Source organism: Xyrauchen texanus, chromosome 34 (genome assembly GCF_025860055.1).
Source record: "Xyrauchen texanus isolate HMW12.3.18 chromosome 34, RBS_HiC_50CHRs, whole genome shotgun sequence".
Classification (NCBI taxonomy): domain Eukaryota; kingdom Metazoa; phylum Chordata; class Actinopteri; order Cypriniformes; family Catostomidae; genus Xyrauchen; species Xyrauchen texanus.
The window spans coordinates 9,681,837-9,705,150 of NC_068309.1; the positions used below are offsets into that span (position 1 = coordinate 9,681,837).

A 23,314-nucleotide genomic window follows, 5' to 3' on the forward strand; every position below is an offset into this window, starting at 1 on the left:
ATGGTTTAATTGCTAAGGCGCATTTAACTCCTCTACATACACACAAACAAAAATGAATTGCATTGTGATCATACATACAGTTCTTAAATTGATTATATCGGACATTGTCTCCCCCCAAACTTAAATACTCAAGTTTAGAATCGAAATAGTTACAGATTTGATTCATTCTTACGGTTTCTCCTTAATTGAATGTTTACAATGGTATTCCCTTTAACAACATTGCAAGAAAAAAAAAAGGAAATACGTTGAACTTAAGAGCAAATGACTCAATTTGATCTAAACCAGGACCACAAATCCTGGCAAAGATTACAATTGTTTCCAAGTGAAAACACAAAAGGTTATTAAATCATTGATGAAACATTAAAACAAACTCATGACACACAAAAATAAAATCCTTCAAGACAAATCCACTACTAACTAACATCACAACACTTTTTGCTGGGGTGTTTGAAATGAACTTGGTTGTTTTACTGTGCACATGGGTGTAATACACCAAAAGTCTCTTGCTGAATGTGAAATCCAGTCTGTTTCAATTGACTGACATCCCCATTTGAATATGTTGTGAGCCCTTTTAGCCCAAAGTCCAGGGATTCAAGGGAACAACTGAGTTGGGAACAATTTTTTTATATAATTCACAAGTTCCTGATGCTCAACAGGAGAGCACCGTTACCTCAAGATTAGATCCATTGTCCCTTCCAGAAGGGTTTTGTAGGACCAGGATCAATATCCTAGTGTCTCCTTGGCTGGTTTGCAGGAATAAAGGTGTACCTGAGACCCCATGTGCATAAACATCTATACTTCCACCCCTTTAATGAGACCTTAGGGAGTTGTGTGCCTCACTGGATGATTGACATCATATAAAACACATTAAAACACACAAGCATGCTCTTGAAAGCTACGGCCCACTCAGTTGCTGTTACCAAAACAAAAAAGCATTCGAAGAGGGAGGAGGGGGCTTACTGGTGAGCAAAATGTCCTCAGAAGTCACTGATCTCAAACCCCAAACTTTATAAACTCCTCTGATCAAGGTTATCATCAAACTACCAGACAAAGTCAAGATCTGTGTAAAATCCACAAGGAAAGGGAGAAATGGTCATGGTTTGGTTCAGCTGCTCAGACATTCATACATGATCATTTAACATGAGAATGTGTACATTAAAAGTATAACAAAGTATGATTACCTTCAGCCAAATTTGGAGGATCCAAAATGGGGCAGCAAATGTGGGACATCCTTATATTGACTTGAACAGTATCATTGAAGTCTGTTGGTCATTAAGATATAGCAGCTAAAGAAAGGTGTGCTGGAAGTCATTTTAACACTAGTGTCCATTCTGCAGCTAAGTACTTGAAAGCTCCTTGATGTGCCATACACTGACACTGCAATTTAATGGTTCAAAAAGCTCAATCACAGTTATTAGCGGGTACGAGCTGCTTATAAGGAAACACATTTAGTTACTTTAGTGAAGGTGACCTGCTTATGTAGATGACTGGTCAAAATTATGACAAAAATTTGAGAAAAGAATAGTCTATTCATTCTCCATTTATCCTCTCTTTAATACTTACCTGTTGTTCTGGAAAATGCTCAACATGAAATGGGAAATTAGGTAGATAATTGAGTGGCATCAGAGAAGCCCTACACTGTGAAGACAGTTCCAGAGAGTTGAAAATCGGGGCAATGAACAAAACATTAATTTGTTGGCGATGAAAGTGTCACCACTTACAGCTAAAGGTTATGGGTGGTTTAAAGGGGTATTTCACCCAAAATGACAAGCCTGTCATCTTTGACTCACCCTCACGTCATTTGAAATCATATGACATTCTTTTTTTTCTGTTGAACACAAAAGAAGAAAAATTAAACTTCCGCATTTTGTTTGTTTTCCAGACACGAGAGAACCAGTGGATTGGTGTCATTATCGACTTAAATTTCGTTCTGATCCTCACAGAAAACTATCGTATGGCTTCAAAAGACTTTGAATATAGCGTATGGACTTCATTTAAGAGGCTTTTATGCTGCTTTTCATTCTTTCTTGGAGCTTAAATGCCTCTAGTCACTGCTTTCGTTGTATAAAGAACAGATGCTCAGACATTCTTTAAAATTTCTATTTTTGTGTCCCACAGAAGAAAGTCATTTGGGTTCTGAAAAAAATTATGGTGCAGAAATTATTACAGAATACTAAATTTTGTGTAAAATAACCCTTTAAAATAACTGGAAAAACCATTAAAATATTTAAGGTGGTCTGACAAGCTCAGAATATCCAAAAGCCCTGAGGTTAAGAGGCAAGAGAAATTGGGATATGACATGTGACTATAACAACTTTGTGTTTTACGAGTCGAGAAAGATGTCAGGGGTCATATGGTGTACTTTACTGAGGAACTGTAAGGTGTGGTAAGGACAAAGATATGAAGCTATGATGTTTTCAAAACTGAAAAATAAAAGCTTTAGCATAGGAAAGAGAAGAGAGAATCTGAAACATGAGGCTCTTGGGGTTAAGAATAGTGAGAGGGCAAAGGTCCATGTCATGTTAACAGTGGAAGGTCAAGACTCCTCGTTGCCAGAGTCGTCTTCATCGCCAAAACAGTCCCCGGCCATTTCTCCACCTATCCCACCGGCCTCTGCCTCATCGTCATCATCCTCTTCCTCTATGTCATCGTCATACAGATCATCGTAGAGCAGGTCGGAGCTACTATCGTGAGAAGGCACTTTGGTCTGGATGCAGTATTCAGCAAGTGTCGTTGGTACTTTCACTCCATCTCGCTCTGCATCGGCCTTGGTGGACATCACCTGCTTCCTGTATGTGGTAAAAAGAGACAAATTCAGAACAGCTACAATGTCTACAATCAAATCAACCAAGGCTTCATCACATATAACAGCTTCATCTATTAATATATAGAGTGGGGTCCATGTAATTTTTTCAATGAATCTTTTCACTAAAATCGTTTTGCTGACAGTTCAATCTGTAATAAAAATGTATTATTAATAGAGGCAAGGGGTGGGAAAAATACTGATTTTCCAATGCATCGCGATCTTAATTTGAAAAATCTCGATAATGATTCTTAAATTCCAAGATTGATCTTTCACTCTATGCAGCAACCCTCTACAAACAGAGGAAATCACTCTAAAATGTGATGTGTAAAATGTGACTAAAATGTATAATTTTAGCAAACGGCTGGTAAATGTTCAGACTTTACTCGCCAGTAATTGTGTAGTATCGTGGTGAAATATTCAGCAGCGAAATCCCTTTACTGTGTGTTTACTGTAAAAGTTGTTCCATGTAATGTGTCCAAAGAAGACCCAAGCAACCCATCTGTCATTGAATGTCTATTTTAATACCTTTTCTGTTCTCTACAGTTTGGTGAAAAGCAACAACAACAAAAAATATTTAATTCTAATCAAGCATAGCACACAGAGATAAAGCCATTCGAGTCTCTCGTTAACATGCGTTCATTTACAGACACTCTTTACAAAAATGCTGGGTTTCCTTAAAGAGACAGTTCCGGTTTTTAGCATGTGTTTAACAAATAAATGTAAACAGAACAAATTATGCAATTAAGCAATAAACATAACCAAAAATAATAAATGCAATATAATATAATATTTACTGAATGAATACATGGATTTGTAAATTTGTTTAAAACGAAAATGTGACCAAAATAATGAGAAACAAATAAAATATAATTTGTAAAATGTATATTTTTGTAATGTACAGAGTTAGACGGTTCCCTGTATAATTAACAGCATTAGCTGGGAAGGACATTTTTTCATATGTAAGCAAAAGGGACAATATACCTGAAATATACTCGATATTGAATCTAAATTGGAATCGAATTGAATTGATAGCTTGTGAATCGTAATCGAATCGTGAAATCTGTATCAATACCTGGCCCTAATAAAAGCATTTTTACTAATGGTATTAGACTCACTGCATTTCCTTTTTTATAGCGGCAAAGCAGCAAATTATGCTGTTTTCTTCCAAGGGACCTGTTTTGACAGAGAATATTGTCAATAAGGGAAAAGGTCATGATATTTTTCACTTGTGTTTGCTTGCCCAAGGGAAATAAAGATATATTCAGAGCATTGTGTCCTGAACTTCAGTAGAATGGTGCAATGGAAGCGTGATGGGCCAACTTTTTGTCTGAGCAAAAGTTTAATCTAAATCTCAGCCAACTTAAAAATTGCCACTGGGATGTTCAGGTGCTCTGGATAATTCCCAGATAATAGCTAGTGTGTATTAAGTCATTACAATTTACCAGTCATGTAAATCACAATAGTTTTAATTGATTAGTAATTATTAAAATATTAATAATTTAACTGTATGCAGCTGTAGTTGATGGCTGCAGGTTTGATGTATGTGAGGTTAAAAAAATCAAAACACAATAGGACAAAATATGAAATTCTGAGAATTTGGTCCTGAAAACATTTAGGTCATGTAAAGTCACAGTGCAGAAGAAAATGTCAGACTAACCTTTAAACTTAAACATGAAGTGAACTGAAGAGTATGGAAATGTCATTAGATGCTAAAATATTTTTTTAATGTACAGATTGCCATTTGAAAGCCCAAGTGATTGTACCTTATGATCTCTGCATATTCCTTATCCTTGCCTTTGCTGTCCCTCCACTTGCGAAACATGACTGAGGCATCCACATTTGCAGGAGAAAAGGTGTTGGGTTCATTCAGCAGTGAAATCACGCTCAACAGGATTGTTCTACGCACAAACACACACGTAGTCCAAGTCATTTTGGAAGTTGAGACTGGACTGTAAATGCCCTGTAAATTCTTCTTCATTCTTCGTTCAGGGGTTAAAAGAAGTTCGAAACAGCCGTGCAACAATATACTTTTGCAAACATTCAGACATCCACCACACTGCTGTGGGAAGCGTTTAGAGGAGCATTAAATGAGGAAGAACAAGACTACATGTAAACCTTAACTAACGTGACAATAAATGTGTTATCAATGACTCTATGCCTCATTCTATGAGTAGAATTCACACTTGATCAGTAAAAGATGCTTTTTAAAACCACTCGATGATGATTTAAAGCCACGCTATTCAAACTGTGAGGCGCATCTCCCTATGAGGACACCAGAGCTTGTCAGGGGAGGCGTGGAGATTGATGATAAATATTCAAAGTAAAATAAAAAAAATACATAAAACAATAAAATATATTGTCAAGATAAATGAAAATGAATAGCTTAATGGACCGTAGTCCAGCTTAATATACCATAGCTTTATGGCGTTATAATAAGATTCAATTTGTGAACAAATGCATTTCATGCGAGGGCGCATCCATGTACCGGTTGCGTGAGAGCGAATTTGTCCGCTCGCAAGCAGATTTCCTGAACGCGCGCTCTCAAATATATGCTGCTCTAAGAAATATCCCTGCTTGCTCATAGAGTGCGTGCGCATGCTCAAAAAGTGTTCTGTGCACTTGTGAATCTATTTTAAAGCCATTTACAACAGTTCTGCCGCTGTTCATCTGTCACGACGTGTCCATTGTTACGAGTTCAAAATGATATCAGGTCGATGTGTCTTCATGTGTTTTTGACAAGTGCAGTTTCACATAAAGACTTGAAGTGATGCGAATGTGATGCAAGTTTATCAAAAATACAATTTTTAATAAAAATCATGCAGAATACGTTTTCATGTTATTAACATATGTTTATAGCCATTACTCTCACACAATTGTATGACGTATTGCTGAATTAGTCTGTCAGACTGAATTTAAGGTTATTGTTCATCATTCACCCAGGCAAGCTGTTACTAACCACCAAAACAAACTCAAAAATAGATTTTGTTCTAAATGACATCATACCCGTTCATTCTTCGATTTCGTATGAAGTATATCAGGCCTTAATGGTGTCTGGTTTGACTGTACTACCTGACATTCTGTGTGGGGTTCCATCGCTCTGAGGGGAGCTCTCCGCTCTGTGGGTCATCCACAGGAGGGTGGAGAATGGAAATACATACATCGCCATTCTGATTTTGAGAGACATTGAACAGGTCAACAGTAGTATAGTAGACTTTTTACACATTTAAAAATTATCTTTGTAATAACATGCACAGATGAATTGTGCACAATAAGACAAGGACAGTACATAAGGAAAGTAAATAGGGACATTTTTTTATTTTACGTTGAATGGTGGCTATAAGTATATAAATATAATGGTTTACCTCGTAGATGTTTGGATGCCACATCTTGGTAAAGAATCGGAAGGTCGGGGGAGAGTATGGGTAATCAATAGGAAATTTTACATGGGCCTGGGAAAAGCAAAAGAGAGAGCGAGAGAAATGGAGCTGTTATAAATCAGTTCCTGAACTGGAAAAGACACATTATAAGCTAAAAGAGTTTGTATACTCATAATCCTCATAAAGCTAAACATTTTGTACTCTTTATCAGGTTTCCGATGTGGTGCTTAAAAGAAGCTTGAGACATCAGTGCAGTGCTGTACTGAATGCTGTAGCCTTCACCGTGGTCCTGTATTAAATGCAGTGTTGTTTTGACTGAGATGGCAAATACATTTAAATTGATAAATTTAGCAGATGCTTTTATCCAAAGTGACTTACAGTGTATTCAAAGTGTACTTTTTATCAGTTTGTGTATTGTCATGCTCTACCAGTTGAGTTGCTTGAACTGTAGTCATTTTAAATTGTGAGTGCATTGGTAATTATGGCAGTGAGTTTAGTTCTTATGATATTTGTGGTTATGACTTAAGTACATTTGACTGCAGTGTTAACTGTAAGACTGATTTTGGTGTACTAATGGGTGTCTCTTCTCTGCATGATACCACCTTACACTCACCAGTGCTGTTGACTGCTGATTATGTGACAGACTATATGAACTGGCTGGTGCTCATGAGGCTGGGGCTCATGATTAACCTACTCTGGTGGTAATCATTAGAGATTAATGACAACAAACCAGATAGGTCTTTGTAGCTGGAAAAAGCCAGGACATCTGATGTAATAAAAATAAATAAATATTCAATTCACTAGAGAGAGACACATAAACCTAAATTTATTCGCCTTGTGGGAGGTGCTCATGCCTGCCTCTACACAGATACCATTATCTTCTTTAAATCATGCTGGATCGCCCTATCTTTGCTTTGGTCAACCTTTCACCCATATGGGTTAGTATTAGGTCACACATAAAGTTTTTTTCAGGACACTGTCTTTTAAAGAGAATTTTGTAAAAATCCAAATAACCCAAATAAGGGTTTAAACAATGTTTTCCATGCTTGTTCAATGAACCATAAACAATTAATGAACATGCACCTATTGAACAGTTGTTAAGACATTAACAGCTTTCAGACGGTAGGCAAAATAAGGTCACAGCTATAAAAACTTAGGACACTAAAGAGACCTTTCTACTGACTCTGAAAAACACCAAAAGAAAGATGCCCTGGGTCCCTGCTCATCTGTGTGAACGTGCCTTAGGCATGCTGCATGGAGGCATGAGGACTGCAGATGTGGCCAGGGCAATAAATTGCAATGTCCATACTGCCGATGCCTAAGATAGCACTACGGAAAGACAGGAAGGACAGCTGATCATCCTTGCAGTGGCAGACCACGTGTAAAACACCTGCACTGGATCGGAACATCCGAATATCACACCTGAGGGACAGGAACAGGATGGCAACAACAATTGCCCGAGTTACATCAGAAATGCACAATCCCTCCATAGGTGCTCAGACTGTCCGCAATAGGCTGAGAGAGGCTGGACTGAGGGCTTGTAGGCCTGTTGTAAGGCAGGTCCTTACCAGACATCACCGGCAACAACGTCGTATTTGGGCACAAACCCACCATTGCTGGACCAGACAGGACAGGCAAAAAGTGCTCTTCACTGACGAGTCACAGTTTTGTCTCACCAGGGGTGATGGTCGGACTTGCCTATGAACGTTACACAGAGGCCTGTAATCTGGAGTGGGATTGTTTTGGAGTTGGACGGTCCGTCATGGTCTGGGTTGGTGTGTCACAGCATCATCGGATTGAGCTTCACAATCTCAACGATGTGAGTTACAGGGAAGACATCCTTCTACCTCATGTGGTACCCTTACTGCAGGCTCATCCTGATATGACCCTCCAGCATGACAATGCCACCAGCCATACTACTTGTTCTGTGTGCGATTTCCTGCAAGCCCAGATCTCAATCCCATTGAGCTCTCTGGGACATGTTGGGTGAGGGCTAGGGCCATTCCCCCCAGAAATGTCCGGGAACTTGCAAGTGTCTTGGTGGAAGAGTGGGGTAACATCTCACAGCAAGAACTGGCAAATCTGGTGCAGTCCATGAGGAGGAGATGCACTGCAGTACTTAATGCAGCTCCCTTGTTCAGGGATACATTATTCCATTTCTGTTAGTCACATATCTGTGAATCTTGTTCAGTTTATGTCTTAGTTGTTGCATCTTTTTATGTTAATTTTGCTGAAAATAAAAGCAGTTGTAAGTGAGAGGATGTTTCTTTTTTTGGTGAGTTTACCACTACAGAATCCCTTGCTGATTAGTTGCATATGGACTAAGTATGAAGAGAAAATGGACTCAATATATTATCCAGGTCGATTAATAGCCTTTTAAGATTAAAGGGATGATGACATGGGAAGTCAAATTTTACTTGATCTTTTAACAAACAAGAAGTCATTGTACTATATAAACATACTGTAAGTACAGTTTCAGAACACAAAACTTCCTCCTCACTGCAAAAAGTGCATTTATTGAAACTGCCAAAACGACTTGTTCTCTACTTCCACCTCATTGTGATGTCACACTGTGGTAGACATTTGTATCTGACCACCTTCACAACAACACATCAAAGCCAAATTTACCTTTTCACTTCCATAGCCCACCCAGTAGTGCTGAGCATTGAGATGGCAATGAGAGAGAGCAGGTCAGTCAAGAGCAGAGAGTCAATCAGAATAGTGGGAATTTACTGTCAAGTCTTAAAGAATACAATTCTGATGCTTTGAATAATATTCTGATGCTAGTGAAACTTTGTAGTATGGCACTTTTCATACCACTGTCTCCTTAAGAAAATTCACTTATGTTTTCCTCTTTTGTAAGTCGCTTTGGATAAAAGCGTCTGCCAAATGAATAAATGTAAATGTAAAGGAGAACAGTACCAAAACCAAGCATTTTTGATAGAGGGTCACAGGAGGGTTGTTGTTTTGTGCAATAAACTTTACTAATATTATAAGTGAACCTGAAGGAACATATTAAAATAATAAAAAAGGCATGTCATGACCCCTTTAAGGCAAAAACGCAGATGCGAGTGCTTGGTCAACACATGGCCAGCGCGTGGTCCCATTGTACATACATTATATGCGCTCTTGCTTTGCTCTGGCAGTTACAAACCTCACAAGGGAGTGAACAAGTCTTTATACAAGGAAGTTGATATTTCTTGCCAAGCATTTTCAATCCCTGTTTTATATTAATGGAGAGGGGACGATGAGTTGTATATATATGTTTGTATAACCTAACTTTTTTTTGGCAAGATTCTCCTCAAATTGCTGTTCTGCCATGACAGTTGTAGATTGAAAATAAAGAAAATCTGCCTTGCGGTAACGCTGAGAACACAGCACGTACTTACTAGCACAAGACGCGTCTGTGTTTACATACTTACATAGAGTATGTTTGGGCCTTTAAAGACCAGCATTATTCGCTAACCATGCCCACTTTGCCGACTAATAAAAGAAGTGGTATTTCCCCCTTTTGTCACATTAAACTCAGTGATGTAGTTATTTATTTTATCAGTCGACAAATTTCATCATCCACTCGGATGAAGAGAAGCACATTTAGGCTGGAATACACTAACTACACTGCTTCTAAAAATATTTACACACACTTTAAAACTATGAAAATGGCTACAGACAAAACTGGAGAAATGTTAAATGTTTTCTCCATTTTGATCGCTTATTTGGCATCTCCTTTTTAGATTGCTCACCTCCTTTTTAGGCTGCTCACCTTATGACTTCAGATTTAAGTCATGAAGCATTATATAATACAAGATTTCATCTATAGTCCGCTTTAAAATATCAAATAGTTTTTATATCCTCCTACTAAATTGAACATTTTGAATATCTGTCCATTTTGATGAAATATTTTGACTTCAGAGCAACTGAATCATCTCCATCTTACCTCAGCACATGCTGACCTCGTACAAAACTTCAAAATGTTTATATTATGGCTCTGTTCATACATAGCATCCAAACTTTTCAGGTAATGTTACAACTTCTCATTCACAGAAATAGGCAGTGCTAAATTGACCGGTAAATTTGAACGGGTAGTGTTCACGCATGACCTCTAAACTGAAAATTGCAGTTAATGTTCTGGAAAATGCTGTATGTGTCCATTTCTAATGCAACCATTATCTGTTGCACTTTTTGAGAATTCTGAGTTATTGTTGTGTAAAATGAATGATATAAAATAAGTCAAATTCTGTGTACATCATGCCATTAAATTGTATCATTTATATATTAGAATCATATCGGCCAAGCTGCTTACTAGATATCGGACCCTGAAAAAACCCACGTTGTTCAACCACTAGAAAATAATATGTTGTACTTTAGTACTTGTCATTAATTAAATGTAGCAACAAAACTTACAATTAAATAACAATATGCATCTCCAAATCAAAATGAATTGCTATTTCAAACTCCTATCACAAAACATCACCGAAGACTGTTACATCATCACCATATAATAATATGCATCTCCAAATCAAAATGAATTGCTATTTCAAATTCTTATCACAAAACATCACTGAAGACTGTTACATCATCACCATATAGTAATGCAATTACATAATTCTGAGTGGAGGCTATTTTATTAAAGTACTGACAATTGCCATTAATTATATACTGCTGAGAATTAGCAACTACAGGGAATATGGTTGAAACTCCTTATTGTCATGTCATTAATATCTGTGCTATAAATAGAGGTCTGGATTATAAGGAATGCACAACCGGGAAAAGAAGAGCCAGACAGAACGAGACATGAGTGAATAAATAAGGGGTAGTGAGACATATTTTAAAATTAAGCAGAATTTGAAGACAGGATATGAATGCTTGATCTCACAAATCCTGGTATAGTTGTAAGTATTTGAGAACAATTGATGTGTCATCAATCAAAACACCATACCACGTAATTCCCTAAAGACTTACCTTGAAGTAGCCACCTTCATAGAGCGTGTTTGGGGGCCCAAAGATCGCCACCTCCCAGTTGTAGAGATCCGACTCTTCCACCAGAGTTATTCGAAAACCCTCCACTGGCTCCTCCTGCAGAGATTTCAGCTCCAGCATCAGAGCTTTCTGAGAGCTCGGCATCTGCTGGTGTGCCATGACAGTCCCAATCCGTCAGCTTTACTATGGATTATAGATAAAAAAGGGTTTAGGTTTTTCATAATGTTGATAATGCTATATGACAACTATGATTCCTTAATTTTTTATCTAAACATCTTGCTGCTATTAATCATTATTGGCATTGATGGTTATGGCATTTATATCCAAGGTGGATATTTTGATGAAGCTGAGAATTAGCCATAATTATTAACCACAAACTTCAAAGTGAAAGAAAAATAATAACAATAATGAATACTCTTGGTAACACTTTACAACAGGTTTCTAATTGTTTACATAAGTAAATGCATTAGGTTAAATTAACTAACAATTAACAATATACTATGTACACAATATACTAATATAATTTTTACATGTATTAATCTTGGTAAATTTTAATTTATAAAAATACATACAGTACGTTCATTGTAAGTTCATAATGTATTGAGTAATGTTAACATTAACAACATAATTTAAAATGTATTAGTTTAACATTTAAATAACATTAACTAAGATTAATAAGTGCTGAGAACGTATTCCTCATTGGTAGCTACATTAACTAATGAAAACGAATAAAACATATTTGTTAAGTGTTACCCTGATTTCAATATGCATTTTTAATAAATATAAAGGCATCTGGAAAATAAATATAGGACTAGTGCTAATACATACTGAGATATTGATCAACGGATTCATTTATAATAACTACGTAATAACTAGGTAACAGTTCGATCAATAGCAACACGTTTGTTTATACACTGTTTATGACCTTTTATTACCTGCGGTGTTCCCCAGGAAATGTGATGATTGGGCGCCTCAATCTTCCAGCTTCATTAAAATATTAAAATGTAGCTAATATTTATTTATTCCTTAGAGCCCAGAAGGGACCGTTAACCCTATTTCTCGTGTTATTTCACGAATAGTGTTACTTTTCCGTTAGACGAGAAGACTGCCAGCCCTCAATGAAAGTTAAAGATAAATAAGTCTATTTATCACCCTCTAAAATCAATGAAAAATAAACAACACTTGCTTTGTTTTTTCTATCTGTTGCTGTCCGCAATGAAGGAGTATGCGAGAGGGTTGGAAGGTGTCCTCGTCTAGTGCCCTGCCGTCTAAAATATTTACAGCATGCAAATAAATCACTAATTTCACTTTATATGCTGCAGAATATGTTTGTCAAACCCTGTGGCTCGCTGTCATCACGCCGTTTCGTCGCGTGTCTTCGGCCGCACAGCTGATCTGTTGCTTGTTTACATTTGTTCTGCCGCGAGGCTTCAACGCACCTACAAAAAGCCCGTTATCGCACTGAATTTCACAGCCAACTCGGCTTTTTCCGTCCGAACCCACTCGACAGCGAATTAAAGAAAGGCAATAGGCGTTATGGAAGTTGGATATGGTTATTATTGTGAGTGCAAGAGAGAGATATGAACGCAATCGACAGGTGATGATTTCTTTTGCTGTTTTTCAATCGTTTCTATTTATGCTTCCGGTTATCACAGTGCGTGCCTTAACACGTCTGTGCGTGTGTGCGTCATGACGCATGGCACGCAACTGTACGCCATAGACTTCCATGGAAGAATATGTTGTTGTAATTTTTACACTGCCATAGAGGCAAGCTATTTATTACATATTTGTGAGATTTAAGGCATTATTTCTGATGTGATTTGCCAAATGCTGAGATGACATGAGAAATGACAGGCTAGATACCGCAAAAGTCACTGAGAATCTTTCTCAAAGGCACTTTGGATAACAATCTGAATTTTAGCTATTTTGTATGGGTTTTGGAATTGTGTTGAGTTCATGGGGGTCACCCACCCCTGGCATCAAATGTGTAGCCCTCATGTTACCAAAAAGAAAGCCTTCAAAGATTAGTTCACCAAAAATGACAATTTTGTCATAATTTACTTCCCTACATATCGTTCCAAACCTGTATGACTTGATCTTCCATGGAAAACAAGATGAGAAATTTGGAAGAATGTTGACACTGCTCTTTATAGAAGAAATAAAGTAATTTCAGTTGGAACAACACGAGGGTGAGTAAATGATGACATAATTTTCATTTTTGGCTGAACTATCCCTTTAACTATTAATCAATCAGTCAAATATTAGCATTAGCATGGGCCTGGAGCAGCACCCTTTTTGTTTTATGGATTTCCCTTCTGAATTTTACCAGTCCTTTTTATCTGCTTATTTTCTTTAAAGAAATAAACAGTTCTGATAAAGTGAGTGTATGTCACAAATGTACATCATGTGCACAAATGAACGAAACAGATCTTTGAAATAATAATAAGCAATGCTTTTCAGTGATATGTTACCATTAATTTATTTTTATTTATTTTTTTGCCAGCAATTACGTATTAGATATGGTAACATATACCATGTTTTTGACATCTACCTTGGCAATACCATTATATTTTTTGCAGTATCTTGGTGTACAATGTAAATACCATGGTATATGATTATGGTTATTATTCAGTACCGTGGTATATATCAAGGTACCATTGTATGAACACTTGATACTATACCATATTGCACCACCACAATACTTGTTCTTAAAGGGATAGTTGACCCAAAAAATGAAAATTCTCTAATTATTTACTCACCCTCATGCCATCCCAGATGTGCATGACTTTCTATCTTCTGCTGAGCACAAACGAAGATTTTTAGAAGAATACCTCAGCTCTGTAGGTCTTCACAATTCAAGTGGCAATACCATTCAAGTGAATTGTGATCAGACATTTGAAGCTCCAAAAAGCATATAAAAGTACCATAAAAGTAATCCATAAGACTCCAGTGGTTAAATCCTTATCTTCAGAAGCTATATGATAAGTGTGGGTGAGAAACAGATCAATATTGAAGTCCTTTTATCAATCAAACCCGACTTTTGGAAAAATATATAGTAAAAAGTGCTGAAATATTGTTCTGTTTCTTACCCGTATCCATCGTATCACTTCTGAAGATATGGATTTAACCACTGGAGTCTTATAGATTACTTTTATGCTGCCTTTATGTGCTTTTTGGAGCTTCAAAATGTTGGTACACGTTCACTTACATTGTGAGGACTTACAGAGCTGGGATATTCTTTTTTAAAACATCTGGGATGGCACGAGGATGAGTAGTCTAAATGATCATTTACATTTTTGGGTGAACTATCCCTTTAAGGCTATGCACAAGAGCAGCTTCTCTATTTGATCTCTCTATTTATTAATGATCATAGCAATTTCCTAACAAACAATATCCAATAAACTAAACCGATCACAATATTGATTTTTTAGGTTTATGCACTCAAGCCCGTGCTGGACCCATGTGTAAAGTCCGACACAGATGACAGCGCGAATCCACAGCTCGTCGCTGATTGGTCGAAGCTGTAGTCATTCAGCGAAACCCGTGCCGTCACATAGGAACCGAAAGAGGCGGTCAAACCAAGATGGCGTTCCGCGATGAAACAGGAAACATACTCGGTTTTCAGTAAATCTCCTCATCTGAGAGCGTCAACAGGAGCTTGTATCTCCGTGGACACGTTAAAGACCTATTCGGAGACTGAAGACAGAGCAGATACTGGTAATAACACCGGCGGGACACGTAGGGACCGTTTAAGGGGCGGTGGCAGAGGAAGTCAGGCCCTGTTAGGTCGCTTTTATAAACAGAACAGAAACCAAACTGAGCAGCTTGTTTTTTTGTAGCTTTTTTTTTATCTGCCTCTATATTTGTAGACATTGAGTCTTCGCATAAACCAAATTGTCTCATCAATATATTTAAAGATTTTTAATTACAATTAACTGGTGTTAGGGTTATCTACCTTGCTGTCTGTATGAATTTGTCGATTAACGCTCTGTTTTTGTATTACGCAATAAACGTGGCTGTATGTTGTTAACAAGTTGGTTTCTTTTCTGGTCAGCCGATGTACTTTGATGAACCATGTTTTTATTCGACGAATAAATTAACGGTGAAATGACATCAGAACCGGTTTGATCAGTTTGTGTTTTAGCATGTGATGTAGTCTTGTTTTAGTCTCTTGGTTATCATGTTGTAGGTTAGCAGTAGTTTTTAAAGTTTCTTTTCATGAAACTTTTTGAGGTCCTATGAACGTTGAAGCTCATTTGTTTGGATTTTCAGTTGAAAAGAAATCCAAACAGTGCTTGTAACTTAATGTTGCTAATATCAGCTATGTTTTTTTGCTGGTGATGACGTAGTTTCGTTTTTTGATTTGTGTGAATATTCTTGAGAAGTTTAAAATCAATACTAATTATCTGTCGACATTCTATATATTAAAACAGTTTGGCAGTATCCACAAACAAAATTGAGAGTTTTGCTTATTTGGCTTTGTCACATTTTGTAAAACAAGTAAAACAAAGTAAAAAAAAACCACCAACCTAAGATAATTTTGTTTTCAGATATAAAATTATATTAGTCATTTATATGTCGGGTAACTTCCAAAGAGAAAAGGGATGTACTAGGGAGATGCATAGGTCACTATCTAAAATATGTGTCAGCAATGCTGTTTGTATATTCCCTTTAGTTTCTCTAAATGGCTTCGAGGAAGTCTGGATCAGATATCCACAACAACGGTGAGTGAGGCAGTCATCTGTTATGTTTTTTTATTTTGTATTTTATAAACTGCATCATCCTAAAATAGTTGATTTTTTGAATAATTTTCTCTGCTCTTTCTTTACTGTAATTTGTTTCAAGGACCTGTCAGTTACCTTGAGGATGTTCCCTTCAAACTCAATGAGAAATTCCGCTGTCCCTCGAAAGTGGGTCATCCCATTGGCTTCTGCATGCCCGACTGTAATTCCATGCTCTCTGAACTTCAAGTATGATTTTTCTCAAACACTTCCAGCGATGTTGATGATGATGTTAGAGGAATAGTTCACCCAAAAAGCTCATGCCATCCCAGATGTGTATGAATTTCTTGTGCAGAACACAAACAAAGAGATTTAGAGGAATATTTGAGCTCTGTTGGTCCATACAATGCAAGTGAATGGTGGCCAGAACTTTGAAGGTCCAAAAAGTACATAAAGACAGTATAAAAGTAATCCATATTACTCCAGTGGTTCTTCAGAAGCAATATGAAAGGTTTGGGTGAGAACCAGATCAAAATATTGTTTTTGTTTTTTTACTATAAATTCTCCACCTTGCCCAGTAGGTGGCGGTATGCACACAAAATGCAAATTGGCAAAAACAAAAGAAGAATGTGAAAGTGGAGATTTATAGTAAAAAAATAAATAAATAAAGGACTTGAATATTGATCTTTTTTTCAGCCACACCTATCATATTGATTCAGAAGACATGGATTTAACCACTGGAGTCTTATGGATTTTCATGCTGCCTTTATGTACTTTTTGGACCTTCAGAGTTCTAGCCACCATTTAGTTGCATTGTACAGACCTACAGAGCTGAGATTTGTTTCAAAAAAATCTTTGTTTTTTGTTCAGAAGAGAGAACATCATATGCCGTGGCATGGGGCAGAGTAAATGATGAGAGCATTTGGGGGTGAATTATTTCTGTACAGAAAGTTCAATGATGTGTCAAAGTGATAAAGCATTTAATTTGATCTATTTTCTTGTACACTTTAGTATGACTTCAGCCTAGAGAGGCGTAGTGTGCAATGGGGCGAGGATCTTGACAATGCACGAGCCTCTGAGGCTCGAGCAGCGGAGGCGGCACGGGCGGAGTGTGAAAATGAGAGGCAGGCTTCTGCGCATGATGCAGATGTCGGATTGGTTGGTGGAAAGAAAGCACGGCCCTCTGATGAACAGGAACTTGCCCCACCAGCATTAAACCCAGTTTTGGCTGGTTTTTGGCACAATGAGATCCTTACACCACTTCCAGCACCTACTTTTGGACCAATGCAACCAGCACCTAGCAACCCAGTCCCGCAGAGTCTAAACTTAGCTGATTTTGAGCGAGAGGAGGATCCCTTTGACAAACTTGAACTTAAATCACTGGATGACAAAAAGGAATTGCGGAATATCCTTCAGAGCCAACCACAGTCCTCCGTTTCACCTCCTCAACTTCCTCAAACGGAACCTCACCCCCTCTCTCCAAGTAGTACGCCTCCCATCCAGGCCAAAGCCGGAATCTTCCATAAACCCAATGGACTGGTTGGACTCCTGGACTTACACCGGGGAGGGGTTGTGGGGAACCACAGGGGACAGATCGATGCGGATCGACCTTGTAACATTCGCTTACTGACTTTCCCCAAGCTATCAGATCCAGGAGACACGCCCTCAGAAGCATCTCTCGGCATTTACCCAGCAAACCCCCCACGCAACATGTCCAATGGCACACCACCATCCTTGCAGAGAACAGCCCCACATACAAACACAACATTTCCCCAAGAGCAAACTGTTTTTGCTCAAAATGGGACACAGAAACAGGTATTATAAAATAGACAGAAACATCAGTCAATTTTAAAGGAATTTTCCAGGTCCAATACAAGTCAAGCTCAATTAACAGCTTTTGTGGCATAATGTTGATTTACACAAAAAAATATTTTGACTTGTTTCTCCTTTATTTAAAGAAGAAAAGTACAAATCGAGGTTACAGTAAGGCACTTACAAGGAAGTCATTTGTGATCTTGCGTAACATTTATAATGTTTACGTCCTGTGGCTAAACTTTGTGTATTTTGGCCACATTTTCTTACCACTTTTTTTAATAACCGAGAAGTGAGTTTAAATAATCAACAGTATGCCACACATGCTTAGATTGAGCTTCACTTGTATTAAACACGGAATATTCCATTAAGTGCATATTATTAGTAAAATGGGCCTCATTCATAAAACACGAGCAGAACTCATTTTTGTGCAAGTTAGTGCGTTCAATTCTACACAATTTACGAAATAATGGTTTTACAGATGATTTTCACAGCATATTGTTCCGCTTGTTTTTCACATATTAGACCATTGCGTAAATCATCATATTCAATTCAAGAATAGTTTTATGGTCAATTAACATAAATCCTATCTGCTCATGTTTAAGAAATGACGCCCATTGTGTGATTTTCTTTTTAATGTCTTTTCAGTCAAACTCTATCACAGCACTCAACCATCCACCATCAACTTCACCTGCTACCCCGATTGTTTTTGGCCTCTCTGCCAGCGAACGACAGTGTGTGGAGACCATCGTGGGCATGGGCTATACTTATGAGGGTGTTCTCAAAGCCATGCAAAGACAGGGACAGAATGTGGAACAGGTTATTTTTAGTCTTTTAAATCCTGGTAGTGTGCATCAGGGTTATACTGTTATGCATTTTAGCAACTCATAAACTCTTTAATTATTCTGTTATTGTCCTGTTTCTCGTAGGTGCTGGAATACCTTTTTACCCACAGTCGACTGTGCGATAAAGGCTTTGATGCCACAACTGTGGAGGAGTGTCTGGAGATGTACCAGGGCTCGGAGGAAAAGGTTGGCAAATATTAACCGCCACCAATACACACAAAGACTGAATTACACAGAAAATGGCTCAAAATATCTATTTTGAATACCAAATTTGCATAATGTTTTCATGTATTTGTAAATACACTTTCCCAATTGTGTCAAAATGACACTATAATTCACAGCATGGTGGTGGTGTTTTTTTTTTTTTCTCAAGAGGCTGCCAGGTAAATTTAATTTCCGCACTCGTCGCTTTTGTTGTTGTTCGAAATTTGAAAGCAGTTTCAGTACAGATAGTTGACCTTACAGAGTTAAACGTGGAAGAAACAAAGTTGCTGTTTACTTGGTGTCTGATAAAGGGCCAAACTAGCATTAGACCAACAGCATTTGTGTTATATTGTTTACCACAAAAATTAATTTAAACTTTCCCCATCTGTTTGTTAAAAAAGCAACAATCTGGGTTATGGTGAGGCACTTACAATGGAATGCCGTTGCGCTGTCGCTCGTGTCACCGAACTCGCCAGCTCTCATTGAAAATGAATGGTCTTCTGTCACTTTGTGGTTGCGAGTCGCTGACGATGTGAACGAGGCTTTAGGAGACAATGTCGATTTAAAAAATCTGCTGATAACTGATGTCCTGTGTTTTTTTTTTCCCCCTAACTAAAATAATGCCTCAAAAATATGATTATATTTCAAGTTTCAAAATTTTTAATTTAGATTCTCAGCCCTGTTGACAGCCCTACAAATCATCCTATCCAGACGCGACATGATAAAGATAAAGCGATTAAAAGAGATAGATCTAGTAGGCTTTTTTTGTCCTAACTATCCACAACAATGGACAGGACATTTTGTTGGTCGCTTCGTTTTTATTTCTGCACCATTGTGCTGGGTTGCCCCACCCACAGTAAAATCTCAAATTAAGTCTTTATAATAAAAAGTTTTGTAGTATATTAAACAAATGCAGAATACAAGCATTTTCATTAGTGATCTCAGACTTTTGGACCCCATTGTATGTTCTGAATGTCTTAAGAAAAAATTAAAAATTCTTAAATTCAATAAAGTTCGTAAGATGGTATCTAGCTAGAAGTGTTGACAGTTTAGAACATTCCTAAAAAAATAAATGCTTAAGTTAAAAAACAAGAAATTAACAGTTAAGAAGAATTTTATTCAATATTAGATTTATTTTTATTCATTTGCTTAGAAAATCCGTTTTATATGTCCTTTAATGAGACTTTTTTTTTTCCCCTTTAGGCTCTAGAGTTTTTGCAGCTGATGTCCCGGTTTGGGGAAATGGGTTTTGAGAGGGACACAATTAAAGAGGTACTGCTGGTGCACAATAATGACCAGGATAAAGCGCTGGAGGACCTGATGGCCCGAACGACTGCGAGCTGAGCCTGAAAAGTGTCTCCTAGAGCCACCCCTTCCCTGTCCCTCAGAGAGCGAGAGATGAAAAGAGCGAGAGGGAGGGCGTGATACTCTTATCTCTGAGACAGGACAACTGAATTATGTACCCTAATAAAGATATACCTATTGGGGTAGGGATTGACAGCACCACACAATGGTGCATTGATCCCTCCTTAGATGTATGTCTTGTTAAGTGATCTTAGAGTGGTGATGAGTGAGAGGATCCCGAACCCTCCTCTGAGAATCAGGATTGGCTGGATTCTCTATTGCCATGGTGACAGGCTGTACTGGGCGGAGCCCTTTGGAAACCCAGTTTTGCAGAATATGGACTAAGAGTGTCACTCAAAGCTATTACACTGCCATATTCTGCTGGACCCAGACTTTCTGAACTGAAACCTGCACACGCACTCAGACACACCCCATGGTTGAACCGAGAACCCACAAAAGTGCCCTCTCTCTGTTTCTGTCTTTACTGTTTGTTTGTTAATATATGTTATGTTTGGAAGACAAAAAACACTTAATCTATCTTTATTTTGTCCTTTTATAGATTGTTTCTTTGCCCTATGGTTAGAAACTGCATTAACAGAACTAATCACCAAAAATGTTTCCCAGATGACTTGTGCCCTGGAGTTAACACATTTGGCGAGATTTACTGGCAATGCAATATTTAAACAATACCAACACATTTTCAAACAATTGACATGCAAATACTGCACAGACACACTGAATCACAGATGACAATTAATATAAACATATTTAAAGATCTGTAAAGATACACTGTCAATTTCCATCTGTAATAAAGAAATTGAGAAAATAACAAACAGTAATGTGATTTAACACATTGATATGAGACTTACACTGCAATTCTTTTAAAAAGTACTAAAAAACTGCACATATACAGGTGAAACTCGAAAAATTAGAATATCGTGCAAAAGTTCATTAATTTCAGTAATTCAACTTAAAAGGTGAAACTAATATATTATATAGATTCATTACAAGCAAAGTAAGATATTTCAAGCCTTTATTTGATATAATTTTGATGATTATGGCTTACAGCTTATGAAAACCCCAAATTCAGAATCTCAGAAAATTAGAATATTACATGAAATCAATAAAAAAAAAAGGATTTTAAATACAGAAATGTCGGCCCTCTGAAAAGTATAATAATGCATATGTACTCAGTACTTAGTTTGGGCCCCTTTTGCATTAATTACTGCCTCAATGCGGTGTGGCATGGATGCTATCAGCCTGTGGCACTGCTGAGGTGTTATGGAAGACCAAGATGCTTCAATAGCGGCCTTCAGCTCTTCTGCATTGTTTGGTCTCATGTCTCTCATCTTTCTCTTAGCAATGCCCCATAGATTCTCTATGGGGTTCAGGTCAGGCGAGTTTGCTGGCCAATCAAGCACAGTAATACCATGGTCATTGAACCAGGTTTTGGTACTTTTGGCAGTGTGGGCAGGTGCCAAGTCCTGCTGGAAAATGAAGTCAGCATCTCCATAAAGCTTGTCTGCTGAAGGAAGCATGAAGTGCTCTAAAATGTCCCGGTAGAAGGCTGCGTTGACTCTGGACTTAATAAAGCACAGTGGACCAGCACCAGCCGATGACATGGCACCCCAAACCAACACAGACTGTGGAAACTTCACACTGGACTTCAAGCATCTTGGATTGTGTGCCTCTCCATTCTTCCTCCAGACTCTGGGACCTTGGTTTCCAAATGAGATGCAAAATTTGCTCTCATCAGAAAAGAGGACTTTGGACCACTGAGCAACAGACCAGTTCTTTTTCTCTTTAGCCCAGGTAAGACATTTGACATTTGAAGCCCATGTCCAGGACCCGTCTGTGTGTGGTGGCTCTTGATGCAGTAACTCCAGCCTCAGTCCACTCCTTGTGAAGCTCCCCACACATTTGAATGGCCTTTTCCTGACAATCCTCTCCAGGCTAAGGTCATCCCTGCTGCTTGTGCACCTTTTTCTTCCACACTTTTCCCTTCCACTTAACTTTCTATTAATGTGCTTTGATACAGCACTTTGAGAACATCCAACTTCTTTTGCAATTTACCTTTTGAGGCTTTCCCTCCTTGTGGAGGGTGTCAATGATGGTTTTCTGCACAACTGTCAGGTCAGCAGTCTTCCCCATGATTGTGAATTCAACTGAACCAGACTGAGAGACCATTTAAAGGCTCAGGAACCCTTTGCAAGTGTTTAGCTGATTAGAGTGTGACACTTTGAGCCTACAATACTGAACCTTTTCACAATATTCTAATTTTCTGAGATTCTGAATTTGGGGTTTTCATAAGCTGTAAGCCATAATCATCAAAATTATATCAAATAAAGGCTTGAAATATCTTACATTGCTTGTAATGAGTCTATATAATATATTAGTTTCACCTTTTAAGTTGAATTACTGAAATTAATGAACTTTTGCACGATATTCTAATTTTTCGAGTTTCACCTGTACATGAAGGTACCAGCTAGTTGTGCAATAGAATGGATCTGAAGGCAAGACTGTGAATTCTGGTTTTAGAGCCTTGACCAACATAGGAAACCTGTGTGTGTTTTCAAATATCTCCAGATTACCTCACTTGCGATTGGCCAATTTATTTAATCTTGAGATAATAATTTCCACCTCAGACATGGGGAAAATAGGCAGATCTGTGCAATTTGAGAGTTTTTCCTGACAAGTAGAACTAATGAAATCAAGCATATCTGACTTTTTGGCTGTTTCAAATATAGGTTTTTGAAACAATGGATATCAAAGTGTGAATCTCATGAAGACATTTCTAGGTATTTTAGGACATTTCTAGGTATTTTAGGACATTTATGATCTTTTGCATTGTAACAATCACAATATTGAAAATCCAGACACTTATTTCTTTTTAATTCAAAATCTAATACATATGGTACATATGGTTCTTTTTTCTTCTTTTTTAAATTTATTGTATGGTCTAATGTTTTGTGGGATTCACTCCAAAAATTATGTGTTTCATGTGCCTGAGACACTCATTTGACAAGTCTTCAAAGCAGACAATTAAGTAAGTAAAGTTTATTTATAAAGCGCTTTTCACAGATAAAATCACAAAGTGCTGTACAGGAGGATAAGTAAAAAACAAACAGTATAAAATGTATATACATATGTAAGATTAAAGTGACACTAGTAAAAACCCATCAACCAAAAGCCTTATTAAATAAACATGTTTTCAGCACCTTTTTA

General features: G+C 37.6%; 2 protein-coding genes across 3 annotated transcripts; one reads left to right on the top strand and one right to left on the bottom strand.

Annotated features, from left to right (window-relative positions):
* Positions 1 to 151: 151 nt before the first annotated feature.
* Positions 152 to 12,796, bottom strand: LOC127627875 (ubiquitin-conjugating enzyme E2 R2-like). Of its 2 annotated transcripts, XR_007968590.1 has the most exons (7): positions 12,099 to 12,796; positions 11,146 to 11,346; positions 6,169 to 6,255; positions 5,876 to 5,973; positions 4,570 to 4,704; positions 1,182 to 2,789; positions 152 to 1,060 (listed from the first exon to the last, which is right to left on the bottom strand). XR_007968590.1 is itself a non-coding variant. In XM_052104471.1 (6 exons), the coding sequence occupies exons 2-6, from the start codon at positions 11,320 to 11,322 to the stop codon at positions 2,537 to 2,539; spliced, it is 750 nt and encodes a 249-aa protein (XP_051960431.1). In that variant the 5' UTR covers positions 11,323 to 11,346; positions 12,099 to 12,796; the 3' UTR covers positions 152 to 2,536. The 2 variants fall into 2 exon arrangements, 1 of the variants encoding a protein (XP_051960431.1); XM_052104471.1 differs by having other exon boundaries at positions 152 to 2,789.
* Positions 12,797 to 14,723: 1,927 nt separating this feature from the next.
* ubap1 (ubiquitin associated protein 1) lies at positions 14,724 to 20,911 on the top strand. Its single transcript, XM_052104264.1, has 7 exons — positions 14,724 to 14,880; positions 15,839 to 15,887; positions 16,009 to 16,133; positions 16,896 to 17,699; positions 18,345 to 18,515; positions 18,626 to 18,727; positions 19,949 to 20,911. Exons 2-7 carry the CDS (start codon positions 15,848 to 15,850, stop codon positions 20,087 to 20,089), a joined length of 1,383 nt encoding a protein of 460 aa, XP_051960224.1. The 5' UTR covers positions 14,724 to 14,880; positions 15,839 to 15,847; the 3' UTR covers positions 20,090 to 20,911.
* The last annotated feature ends 2,403 nt before the right edge of the window (positions 20,912 to 23,314 follow it).